Source organism: Nematolebias whitei, chromosome 1, assembly GCF_014905685.2.
Source record: "Nematolebias whitei isolate Nwh7 chromosome 1, NemWhi1, whole genome shotgun sequence".
NCBI classification, from domain to species: Eukaryota; Metazoa; Chordata; class Actinopteri; order Cyprinodontiformes; family Rivulidae; genus Nematolebias; species Nematolebias whitei.
Genome location: NC_056498.1, coordinates 85,299,974 through 85,312,140, shown reverse-complemented (window position 1 = coordinate 85,312,140; position 12,167 = coordinate 85,299,974). Strand labels below are relative to the sequence as shown.

Genomic DNA, 12,167 nt, shown 5'->3' with positions numbered 1-12,167 from the left:
ATGTGCAGATGGATTTAGACGATAAAACCAGTTTTATCTTAAAATACAGACTTTAACATGGTAGAACTTCCTGCAGGATTGACGCTTCACTGAGGACGGTGACAGTAACTTTGTGTGGACCTGAGTCAAAACAACACATCCAGCTGTCACAGCTGTTTTTGTCTTTCTCTGAGACATTTTAACTTGAAGACCTTGTATCTTTTCTGATAAGCCTGAAGGTTGTTTAGTGTGGAGACCTCTGTCATCGGTGAAACTGACGGGGTTTTAGCAGCTCACGCCTCAGCTGGACGTCAGCAGATCAGAAGTGTAGAGAACTGTTCACACGTCACTTTGTGTTTCAGTTGCCAAAGTCCCTTGTGCTGTCCCATCAAATGGAGTTGTTTCATTTACGCCTCTTCATGTTGAAAACGTTTCATTTTAGGCACATTACAAAGGATCATGTGCACATGGAGTCTTTCTCCGAGACGTTCCATGAGACCACGTCACTGCAGCGCTGGTTCAACTCCTCACCAGCAGCTCCATGTTCATCATTCGCTTGGAAACTTTCTAAAACACAACCAGTCGTGACCCAAGTGACTGTTCTGACTTCCTGTCAGTGTGATCATGATCCTTCAGTGACCTGGAAGAACACGGGTTCAGTGAGTGGGCGCTCAGTGACAGCTGAGCTTTTCTCCACTACGTCACTTTACAACTCGTGGTTTGACGCCTCCAGCTGCTCTCTGCTGCGCTGCGTGATGAGCGGGACTGAAACGACCTTCAGCTTTCAACATCATGAAGTGGTCGAGTCTTACTGGAGCAGAATCCAGTCCAGACCACTCTGAGGGGAAATCTTCTAGTCTTACAGGAAGTGCTCAGTTGAGGTCTGGTTTGCTTCTTTAGACGTGGGCCGACATCGCTGCATGCTGACTGGGCCTCGTGTACGACCACGTGTGATCTGAGCGTTTGAAGTCAACCCAGCGTTTGACATGTGTAGATATGGACTGGGAGCTCTGGCTCTGTTCAGTGTCTCACTGGTATTTAATGTTATTTATTGACTGGTCTCTGCAGCGTCCACCTGGTCCAGTAACTACAGCCTTACAGCCCCCGCCGTGGGTCCGTTTGTTCCATTAGTTTGATCAGGAGCTACATTTGTGCTTGAAAGGTGACTCCATGAACATGTGTACAAATCTATAAATATAAATTAAAAGTAATGTGCTTTCTACAATGTAATAAATATAATGTCAACATTTTTGGTGTTTGTGATGGTTTTTTTTTTCTTAAAAGGTATTTTGGGTTTTAGATTTAATTTCTTACAAACAATAGAAATGTTCAAATGTTTGAGTTCTTATAAAGTTTGTTAAACATGAATGTAGTCATGTGACTTTGTGCTAATGTGGCAAAAGTATGAAGCCAAGGTTGGTGTATCATCAACAATTGGGGGGGGGGGGGGGGATTATGTGGTCTTCACCATTTGTCATAATTAAAATATTCAATTCAAAAATACTTTATTATCCAAAGGACAATTAAATAATTAAAAATATGCCCCCAGATGATCCAAAACATGTATAAACTATGTGACCAGTTTACACAGTAGCTGGAACCAGTGGACCTTTGTCTTCAGAACTACCTGTGTTTGTTCTGAATTCAAGGTGTTGGAAAGTCAATTGTCGTTGTGGAGGATTGTCGGCCCACTCTTCTTTACATCATTGTTTCACTTCATTGAAGTTTGGAGACATGATGGTCCCACCTCAGCATTTCAGTCAGGTTCAGGTCTGGACTGTTGGACTGGGACTGATTCTGATGTAGATTTCCTGCTGTGTTTTGGGATTGTTGTTGTTTCATGGCCCACTTTGGTCCAAACGTCAGCGGTCAGTCGACTCTGACTGCAAGGTGCCCAGGTTCTCCTGGGGCTAAAAACCAAGCCCACATTATCACCACACTGTCACTGTGCTTTACAGTTGGTATTAGGAGCTTGTGCTCGTTTTATTTTTTTAACCAAACGTAGCACTGTGCATTATGAATAAACATCCTTACTTTGGTTTCATTGTTCCACATGTGCTTCATTCAGATACAAGGTAACAAACTTCAGTCATAATGGCATGTTGATTTTAGAGCGATGACACTTTCTCCTGGTGTTTTCCAAGGAGCCAGAGCTGTTGCAGATCTGATGTTCAGGTTTCCTGATGCCGCTCAATAATCCAGGAAGAAGAATCTAAAAAGCTGAGTCAGGTCCTCTGGACGGGTTCTTCTTGTTGAAACGTTTCGTCTCAGTCAGTCTGAGGAGCTGCAGTGAACTCAGTCTTATAAATAGCACCTTCTCATGGTGGATCAACCAGTTTGTCGTTGACATCCAGAACCAGCTGTTCACATGATCAAGGAGGACCATCAGCGCCCCGATGGCTGCAGAGAGCTGAGTGATGCTAGCTCTGACCTTCTGAAGGTGTTTTTAGCTCTCAGCATTGCACAGGCTGACTGAGGTGCACGTCTGGATGTCTGTTTTCTACTTGTGGATGATCATTAAATATTTTTTAATCAACAAAGTAATGACAGGTTCAAAGTCTGAGCAGGTTGGTGTAAAATATCAGATTTATTCAAAGCTGAATGAGACACAACTTTTAGTAAACTATCAGAAACTACAAAGACGAGAAGAAAAGACCGTACACAGAATGCTGTTAAAAAAGGAGAACCGTGAAATAAAGACAGATGTCAAACTAAAGATGGAGGAGATCTAAAGAACGCCCAACGAGACAAGTGGAACAAACGTGAACGGCTCCTTGAAATCACAAATACTGTTTCCCACTGCGAGGAGACTACCCCACATTAAAAGCCCTACAGCTGTATCCCCACCCACACCAACGGCAACAATTAAGAAAACCACCCCCCCACCCCAGAAAGGAAAGCGATCCTCACTTGCTGTCCAGCTTGGCCATTTCCTGTAGGTATACTCCAATGCTCTCGCTGTCAAACAGCACAAAGTAAATGTTTTTCAGAGAGGAGCTGGTGGACGACACGAAGTGGTTGGAGACGGCCTTCAGGATGAGCTGAGCGGCCGTTTGCTTTGGAAAACCGTTCCTGAAAGAGAGAGAGAGACGGAGGAGGGTTCAGGTGACTACACTCAGGAAGTGGAGCGGCTGCAGCTGGTGGAGATGTGGAGGTGAGAACATGACTGATGAAATGGGTTTGGATGGATTTTACTGACAGGTTCCCAGGATCCAGTCCTTTAGCTCTTCATACTGCCTGCTGCTCAGTCGGGGACACATCTGCCTCTGGCTTTGTTCAAAGCATTGAAATCCAACAAACGCTGTGATGTTTCACATCTACTGTTACGGCCCCTGGCCTCTAGAGGCTGTGCAGTCTCTCTTTGTTCAAGCAGATTCAGGTGTGGGAGCACACTCAGCTGATTGGCTGCCAGGAGGCTGCAGAGCGGCACCACCACCGGACCAGCAGGAGATCACCACACCAGTCACATGATGAGGTCCACCTGCACCCTATAAAAGCTCCTGGAATCATTCCTTCAGTGGGGCAGTTTGGAGTGTTTTGTACAGCTGACTAGGGCTTTAACAGACTACTCAAGTAATCTACACATCAATTCCTAGGACACCTATCGAGGTTTTTAATTTCATGTCGAGTATTCGTGATGACGTCATTACGTCGCTGTTACGTCATCGTGTCACGTGATCCGCATCGGGCGCGGGTTACAAAATGGGTTCCTCCCACCAGATGGATGGAGCAGAGCAGGCCCAGTCTTGACAAACAGGTAGAAATGCATCAATAGTCTGGAAATATTTCACTAAAGATTAATCTTCCGGTTCAACTACAATAAGGAAACAGAAAATGAATCAACTTCCTGACTGTTTGGAGCTCGTTGCAACCGGTGTTATACCATATTCTGTGACCACCGTATATTGTGACCATAGGGGGCGGTGTTGCATGCACTGTTGCAGGTCACAGAATATGGTGTAACACCGGGTCCAATCCACCGAGCCAGAACCAGCTTCCTCCGACCTTATTTCACAAACTAAAAGCAAAAAATATTAATCTTTAAACCTATAAAAAACATATTAATCTCTAAAACTAAACTAAATCCGCACCACAGCTGGCGGTGGTGCAGGTGGTCGACCCCCCCACTGTTTTTAGTTTTGTTTTTGACGTGCTGCACGTTTCTCACACTTTTGCAGCTTAATAATAAAAACTAATAGTTTGGTTTTTCCTGTGACTTACTTGCAGTTTGATAAATGGTAGGAGCATAATATACTCTCCCAATGTTTTGTTGGTCTTTTTTTGTAAATAATGACCTTTTTTGTGGTTTTATTTATTTATTTTGGCATCTTGAGATCCTATGATGTCATCAAGTACTCGAGTTCTAATCGAGTTTTATTATGTTAATGTCGAGTTTAAAAATGATGTAGTTGTTCAACCCCTAGTTTGTACAGCTGACCCCCTTTTCCTCTGCTTAGCACCTTGTTCTTGAGTCTGACTCCGGCTGGTCGATCTAGAAACTTGTATTTGGAAAGTCTGATGAACCGTTAATGTTGTTTTGAGTCTGGACTGACTTCTTTGGTTATTTTTATTTAAGTTATTTAATTGTTGTGGCTGCACTTGACCCACTTTAGTATGTTTTTGTTGGTCCAGGTGTGTTTGCCTGTTAACTTGGTTAAAGTGTACTGTCTTGTCTGTGGAACCTTTTCTTTGTAATAAACATCTTTTAAACTCCATCTTTTGTTTCTCTGGACACATGTGATGCTCCACCCCCTGATCCCCTACACCTGGGGGTGGAACATCAATGAAGCACGTGATGGGAGTTGTAACATTTTGTGCTGTTTGTAAGTTTGCAGCACACGGTCAGTAAAGGTTCTGATCAGGTCCGGTTGAACTGTGTGTCAGGAGCTGCTCACCGTCCGGCAGGAAGTGATGGGAAGGCCACGGACTTCAGCTTCTTCTCCTCAGCTGCTGAGAGGCAGTTCTTCACCAGCTTCTCCAGCTGGTCCTCGCACTTCTCCGAGCCCCACTGTGGGACGTTACAGTGGATGACGAAGCGGGCTGCCATACCGTTGGCCTGGCTCACTGCCACTGCAGGACACACACAAAAACCACTGCACCACCTGACAGCAGGACTGACTCAAATAAACACGAGGACCTGTGAGCGCTGAAGAAGCTGAAAACTGAGGTAATGCTAAAAGAAGTAAACACTTGATATATGCCAACACAAGCAAAAACTAAAGGCCAAAGCAGGTAAATGCTAAAAGCTAAAAGCTGCAAAATGCTAATTAAGTTGGAAAAAACATAAGCTAAAGTTCAAAAGTAGCAAGGGGCTAACTAAAAGCTAAATATAGCAGAATACTAGCTAAAAACTAAAAAGAGCAAACACTAGCTAAAAAACTAAATGGTCAAAATCCTAAATAAAAACACAAAAGTAGCTAAAGAGTAGCCACTGTAAAACAATTAAAATCTAAAAAGAACCCACTAGCTAAAAGTAGCAAAACACGACTACAACACTTGGTAAAAGCTAAAAGTGAAAATGAGCAAAACACTAGTGAAATGACACAAGTAGCTAAATTCTTACATGGAAGGTAAAAGCAGCAAGTGGCTAAGTAAATGCTAAATGTAGCAAAAGACTAGCTAAAAGCAAGAGGTACATATTTTTAAAAGTATAAAAGACACATCTGAATAAGAGTTTGCAGACATGATTAGACTGCAATAAACGTGAAAAAATTAAATCATGATTCAGAGGTCGCACCATTTGCAGGTAAACTGCTTTACTTTCCTGAACTGAACTGGAATGAACTGGTTTTGAACCAATTGTTTCTCTTTTAAGCTTAATTTAACCAACAGTTACAGCTTTTCACTGCAGAGGAGGTTCAAGTTGATTTGGGTCTCTGGTGCCACTGAGGCGCTGATACGAGTCCACCTTCCTGGGTCAGTGTGTACCTGATGCCACCTCCAGAGGCCCCTGCACTTTGCGCAGCTCCTTAACGGCCTCCAGGAACTCTCGGCCTCCAGCTTTCTCCAGTGCATTTCCTGAAACAGCAGCACAGCAGCTGAACATCACCTGAAGTCTGTCAGCTAAAGAATGTGCACACGAGCAGGTCTTCCTTACCGACTCCATCTTTGAGGTCCAGCTCTGCGTTCGTTGGGTTTATGATTCCCTCCACCTTGATAGTTCCGATCTTACTGACCTCACTCTCTGTCAGGGAGAGCTGGGAACAACAGAGACATGAGCAGGTGGGCTCACCTTGTACTCACTTTACTGGTGCAGCTCTGGACTGAACGGAAATGAAAAATTTGACTTCCATCTGTTGACTTCCTTAAAATGACCTGGTTCACAGAGCTAGTATCTTACCTGTTGTAGACAGGTCTTTGAACCACCTCAGTTTGGAGAGAGGGTTTATTTCTGACAGGATCCATGAGTTAATGGTCAGAACAGGGCCAAGACCAAAATGAAGTGCAGAAATGTGATTTTTAATTGGACCTACTTACTGTCAGCACGTCACTTCAGTCCAAACAAGACCAATGTGCATCGCTGCCATTTTTAAATGACTCCAGACTCACAGTTTTTATAACAGTAGTTAATGCTATTTTTATTCATTTGTTTTTTGCATTAAATTACTGCTGACCAAAAAAATCCTACTCAAGTGCCTTAGGCTGCACTGGAAGTGCTGCAACTTCCTGCTGCCGCCGCGGTCTGCCGTGTAAAATGCCAACTAATAAAAGTGCAGGACAATTTGGCAGCAATGTAAAGATTTAATGGAGTTGGTGTGAGCCGTTCTGAATCTTGTCTGACTGGAGTCATTTTAAGACGGCAGCAATCCACTTTGGTCTGCTCCGACTAGCCAGTAGCTCATCAGTCCAGTCAGGATTCAACGCTTCCCCAAACTGAGAGGGTTCAAAGAGCTGCTCATCTTATCAGCTCAGCTGTGGTCCCCCGATGACCAAATGTTACCTTCTGTCCAAGAAACAGGCTCTTGGCTGACAGGATGGTGAATCCGTCTCCTGGTCCATCTTCCACAGAAGAACTCGGCACAGACTCTTTGTTGCTCTCCGTGTTCTTTGACAAGAAACAAAACGGTCCATTAAACACACGCTGACATCACAGTTTCAGTCAAGTAATAATCTGTAGTGAGCACGCAGCTGCTGTGTCACGCTGGGAAACATGAGATTATTGCTACTTATTATTAATATGATCAACGATTGTGTTTTGATTCACTTGGTGACCTGTGATGTTGTTGCTAAAGAGCTTTAGCTTCAGCTGAAGCCAACTTGCCCTTCAGCTGTAAGAGTAGCTGCACTTCTCTCTGCCAGCTCTTTGGTTGTTCCAAGTTTCTTATGGTTTATATCAGGCTAACATTATTGTTTCATGTGTGGGAGAAAACACCGCATGTTCTGAATGTTAACAGAAAAGTAGAAGCTGCAGCTGCATCTTAAACACTTTCAGGCGTTTCTCTCTCTTTCATTCAGGCCTGATAAAAACAACACAGCTAAAGGAGTGATGTCATTCTTTAATTTAATGATGTGATCTGTTCAATTTACTGGATCAGATATTAGAGGTCTAAGTGAAGATCTCGTAATGTATTTAGTAAAGCGTTTAAAAAATAAGCATTTCAGTTAAAATGAACTGAATCATGATCGGAAAGAAGCAGAATGACTTGTTCTGAAATAATCTGTGCCGATTCTATTTATTTGTGAACTGGAACAATACGTTAACAGAATTACACTAAGCTGTGAAAAATCACAGTTTATGTTTCAGAATAAGTGAAGTGTGGAGCCCATGAATGACAGGTGTTTGACAGGTGTTTGACAGGTGTGAGTTCACCTCTGCAGACTCACCTTTGGCTTGCGGCCTCGTTTCCCTTTGAACTTTTTAAAGGATTTGACGACCTTCTTGTTCTTGGAGCGCTCCTGCTGCTTCTCGGGCGCAGACGTCTGGGTGTCCACCTTCACCCGGCCTCCTCTCTTCTTGGAGAGCAGCTCTGGGTGGATGCGAGGCAGAACACCTCCGTTTGATATGGTCACTCCCCGTAGAAGCTGAAGAACAGATTTATTTTTACTCAGTCCCAGTCTCATGTGTACAAGCCATACTCTGACAATAAAGTGATTTTATTCTTTAAATAAATAAACAAATAAACGGCCTCCAACTTTGTTCTGAGCCGCAGCCATCCCTCCACAAAGTCGCTTCAGCTATAAGGACAGTGGGCTGTAACTGGTTGGAGCAGTCCTAAATACATGCTGGCTCTTTAATAAACTTTCTTCTTCTTCTTTCAGCTGCTCCCTTCTTCAAAGGTCGTCACAGCGAGAGAACTCGCATGAGGATTTGACAATTGTTTTTACGCTAGATGTTCTTCCTGACCAACCACAGTCATTCACATCACAGGTGGTACATGAGGTGGAACAGAACTGTGTATTCAACGTCCCACTTACACACAAAAAAAAAAAATATATATATATATATAAGTATAAATAAAAAATAAACAGTATATCTGCTAGTGTATATCTAAGATACACAAAGAATAATAGTATAAGTAATGTGTAGTAAACAGCAACTTGAACAAGTACACTGTGAGCAGATGGGTATGAACATAGCAGTTTATGGGTGTTTATTGTTAATGTTAAATTAATGTTGAACCATGTGTGTGAAGTCAGAGATAGGGATGGACAAAATTGGATTTTGGGCCCATATCCGATATGCCAATATGTTAAAACTTATTTGGCCAATAACCAATACAACACCAATATATTTTTCTCCTACACCTACTTACAGAGACTACACAGTTTTCTCTGTGTGGAATTAAAATACTACAGTATTCTGCATGGTCTTTGTCAGTTTGGCTTGTTACCAAATGCAGATGGCAAAAAGGGTCTGTAACTGATGTAACACTTCAACTTGGATTATGTTTATTATCAAATTTATTAATGGCATTTATTCTCTCTAACACAATAACGACACTCGAACAGTGGAAATTTGTAAATTTTCACAAAACTAAACTCAACTTGTTCACAAGAGACAAGTGGAAAGTACATAAGTAGTTGTGAATTAATAGATATACTCGACAGTTTCTCAAATTAAAATTCAACGTAAAACTGAAGCGTTTTATATCAGTGAGTTATTTTGATGGAATGACAAATGTCTGATATTTAACTGCCCTGTGATGGACTTGCGACCCGTCCAGGGTGTCCCCCGCCCCTCGCACAGTGATTGCTGGACATGGGCACCAGCGACCCCCGTGACCCAAAATGGAACAAACGGGTAAAGAAAATGGATGGATGGATGGATGGATGATATTTAACTTTGTCACTAATATCGTCTGATACCGATACCATGCCGATAATAATAATCTTTGTGTGTGGCTCTTTTTTAAGTCAATAAATAATGAGAGGATATCTTTATCCAACAGTAAGATATCAGCAGCATGGATAAAGTGTCAATGTCCAATTAAAGGGGCATTGCAGTGATTATTCTGGTTTGAGATTCATGAGTCTATCAGCCTCAGGGTAGAAGCTGTTCCTCAGTCTAGTGGTTCTACACTCAATGCTCCTCAAACTCCTTCCTGAGGGGAGCGGGGCAAAAAGTGTGTGTGCTGGGTGAGTGGTTTATTATAATGTTAAGACCAGCAGGGGGATTTAAACCGGCAACCTGATCACAAGTTCACTTCTCTATCCTCTGCGCCACCACTCCCACTGGTTTTTTAAGGTTTTTTTTTATTTAAAAAAAGGTCAAATGCTGTTAAACACCAGGTCCATGTGCAGTGTGGTGACTGTAAAGCATGCAGGATGATGCTGACATCCAGTGGTTCATAATTCAAACTGCAGTCAGCAAAAACCTTTTCACAGTCATCAGGTGAAAAGGAGGAACCCAGACCCAGACCAGTGGTTGCAGGAGTTTCAGAGAAACTGAGACGTTTATTTTTTAAACACAACGTCCCAGTGGCTTTTAAACCCCAAAATGATTATTATATATTTATAAATTATTATTATATATATAAATTATATATATATAAATTATAAAGACTGGTTCATCCCAAAGATCCAGTCCCCCGGCACAAACAGAGTATTATTGTGCAGTGTTTCCCCTAGTTAACTTGCCATGACGGGGTGCTCATCTCATCCATGATTTTTGCTGATGGGGGGGACAGAGACATGTCTGAGCGCAACTTGTACTAACAGCTTTGAGCCGGGGCGGGGGGCATTCAACATGAGGGAAGAGGCAATGTGAGTGCTGCCTTTGGCTTTTTAGCTAGAGAGCCTGCATTTTGCAACACTAGCTTAGTCAGTGCCAGGTGAGGGTGGGAGGGGCAAGTTCAGTTTGGTAGGCGGGGTGCTCAGTTCTGTTGATGGGGTGGGGCACCTCACCTGTATAATGGTAGGGGAAACACTGTTGTGTATGCTGTTCAGTGTCAGGAGGGTGATCAGTCTTACATCGGGGAAACTAAACAGCCACTGGCCAAAAGGATGGCCCAGCACAGAAGATCAACATCATCAGGCCAGGACTCTGCGGTCTACACTCATCTCCAGGCCAGCGGTCACTCTTTCAGGGATAAAGATGTTCACATCCTTGATGGAGAGGAACGATGGTTTGAGAGAGGAGTAATCTTTGTGAAAAGAAATCGTCCATCATTAAACAGGGGTGGAGGCCTCCGGGTCCAACTGTCCCCCTCTTACAATGCTGTGATTGCTAGTATCACTCAACCCCCTGTGAATAGTAAACAGCCATCAGTGTGCTAATGATCCATTGTTAGGCTGATGGTCCTTCTTGACCATGTGAGCAGCTGGTTTTGGTTGTCAGCAACAAACTGGATGATCCACTCTGAGAAGGTGCTATTTAAGAGACTGAGCTGAATACAGCACCTCAGACTGAGGAAGTCTTTTGGATGAAAAACTAAACGTTTCTACAATTTTTTTGTTTTTTGAACTCGTCCAGAGGACCTGACAACTGTTTTAGACATGAACGCCTCTCTTACAAACCGGATTCCAAAAAAGTTGGGAAACTAAACAAATTGTGAATAAAAACTGAATGCAATGATGTGGAGATGGCAAATGTCAATATTTTATTTGTAATATAACATAGATGACAGATCAAAAGTTGAATCTGAGTAAATGTAACATTTTAAAGGAAAAATATGTTGATTCAAAATTTCACAGTGTCAACAAATCCCCAAAAGTTGGGACAAGTAGCAATAAGTGGCTGGGAAAAGGAAAATGACTATATAACGAACAGCTGGAAGACCAATTAACACTAATTAGGTCAATTGACAACATGATTGGGTATAAAAAGAGCTTCTCAGAGTGTCAGTGTCTCTCAGAAGCCAAGATGTTAAGAGGATCACCAATTCCACCACTGTTGCGCAGAAAGATAGTGCAGCAATACCAGAATGGTGTTACCCAGTGTAAAACAGCAAAGACTTTTAAGTTATCATCATCAACCGTGTATATCATCATCAAAAGATTCAGAGAATCTGGAACAATCGCTGTGCGTAAGGGTCAAGGCCGTAAAACTCTACTGGATGCTCGTGATCTCTGGGCCCTTAAACGTCACTGCACCTCAAACAGGAATGCCACTGTCAAGGAAATAACAGAATGGGCTCAGGAATACTTCCAGAAAGCATTGTCAGTGAACACAATCCACCGTGCTATCCGTCGTTGCCAGCTGAAACTCTACAGTGCAAAGAAGAAGCCATTTCTAAGCAAGCTCCACAAGCTCAGACGTTTGCACTGGGCCAGGGGTCATTTAAAATGGAGTGTGGCAAAATGGAAGACTGTTCTGTGGTCAGATGAGCCACGATTTGTAGTTCTTTATGGAACACTGGGACGCCATGTCATCCAGACCAGAGAGGACAAGGATAGCCCAAGTTGTTATCAACGCTCCGTTCAGAAGCCTGCATCACTGATGGTATGGGGTTGCATGAGCGCTTGTGGCATGGGCAGCTTGCATGTCTGGAAAGGCACCATTAATGCAGAGAACTATGTTCAGGTTCTAGAACAACATATGCTCCCATCTAGACGTCATCTCTTTCAGGGAAGCCCCTGCATTTTTCAACACGATAATGCCAGACCACATTCTGCAGCAATCACAACATCATGGCTACGTAGGAGATGGATCCGGGTACTGAAATGGCCAGCCTGCAGTCCAGATCTTTCACCTATAGAGAACATTTGGCGCATCATAAAGAGGAAGGTGCGACAAAGAAGGCCCAAGA

At 43.0% G+C, this 12,167-nt stretch overlaps 1 protein-coding gene across 1 annotated transcript in view; it reads right to left on the bottom strand.

Moving 5' to 3' along the window:
- Positions 1-2,856: 2,856 nt before the first annotated feature.
- LOC119413871 (core histone macro-H2A.2) overlaps positions 2,857-12,167 on the bottom strand; it is a 52,094-nt gene continuing 42,783 nt past the window's right edge. Inside the window, exons 4-9 of the mRNA XM_037680940.1 lie at positions 7,804-8,001; positions 6,920-7,024; positions 6,077-6,176; positions 5,908-5,997; positions 4,875-5,049; positions 2,857-3,051 (exon numbers count right to left, since the gene is read on the bottom strand). Coding sequence (XP_037536868.1) covers positions 2,886-3,051; positions 4,875-5,049; positions 5,908-5,997; positions 6,077-6,176; positions 6,920-7,024; positions 7,804-8,001 — 834 coding nt within the window. The 3' untranslated portion in view covers positions 2,857-2,885. The remainder of the gene's footprint in view (positions 3,052-4,874; positions 5,050-5,907; positions 5,998-6,076; positions 6,177-6,919; positions 7,025-7,803; positions 8,002-12,167) is intronic.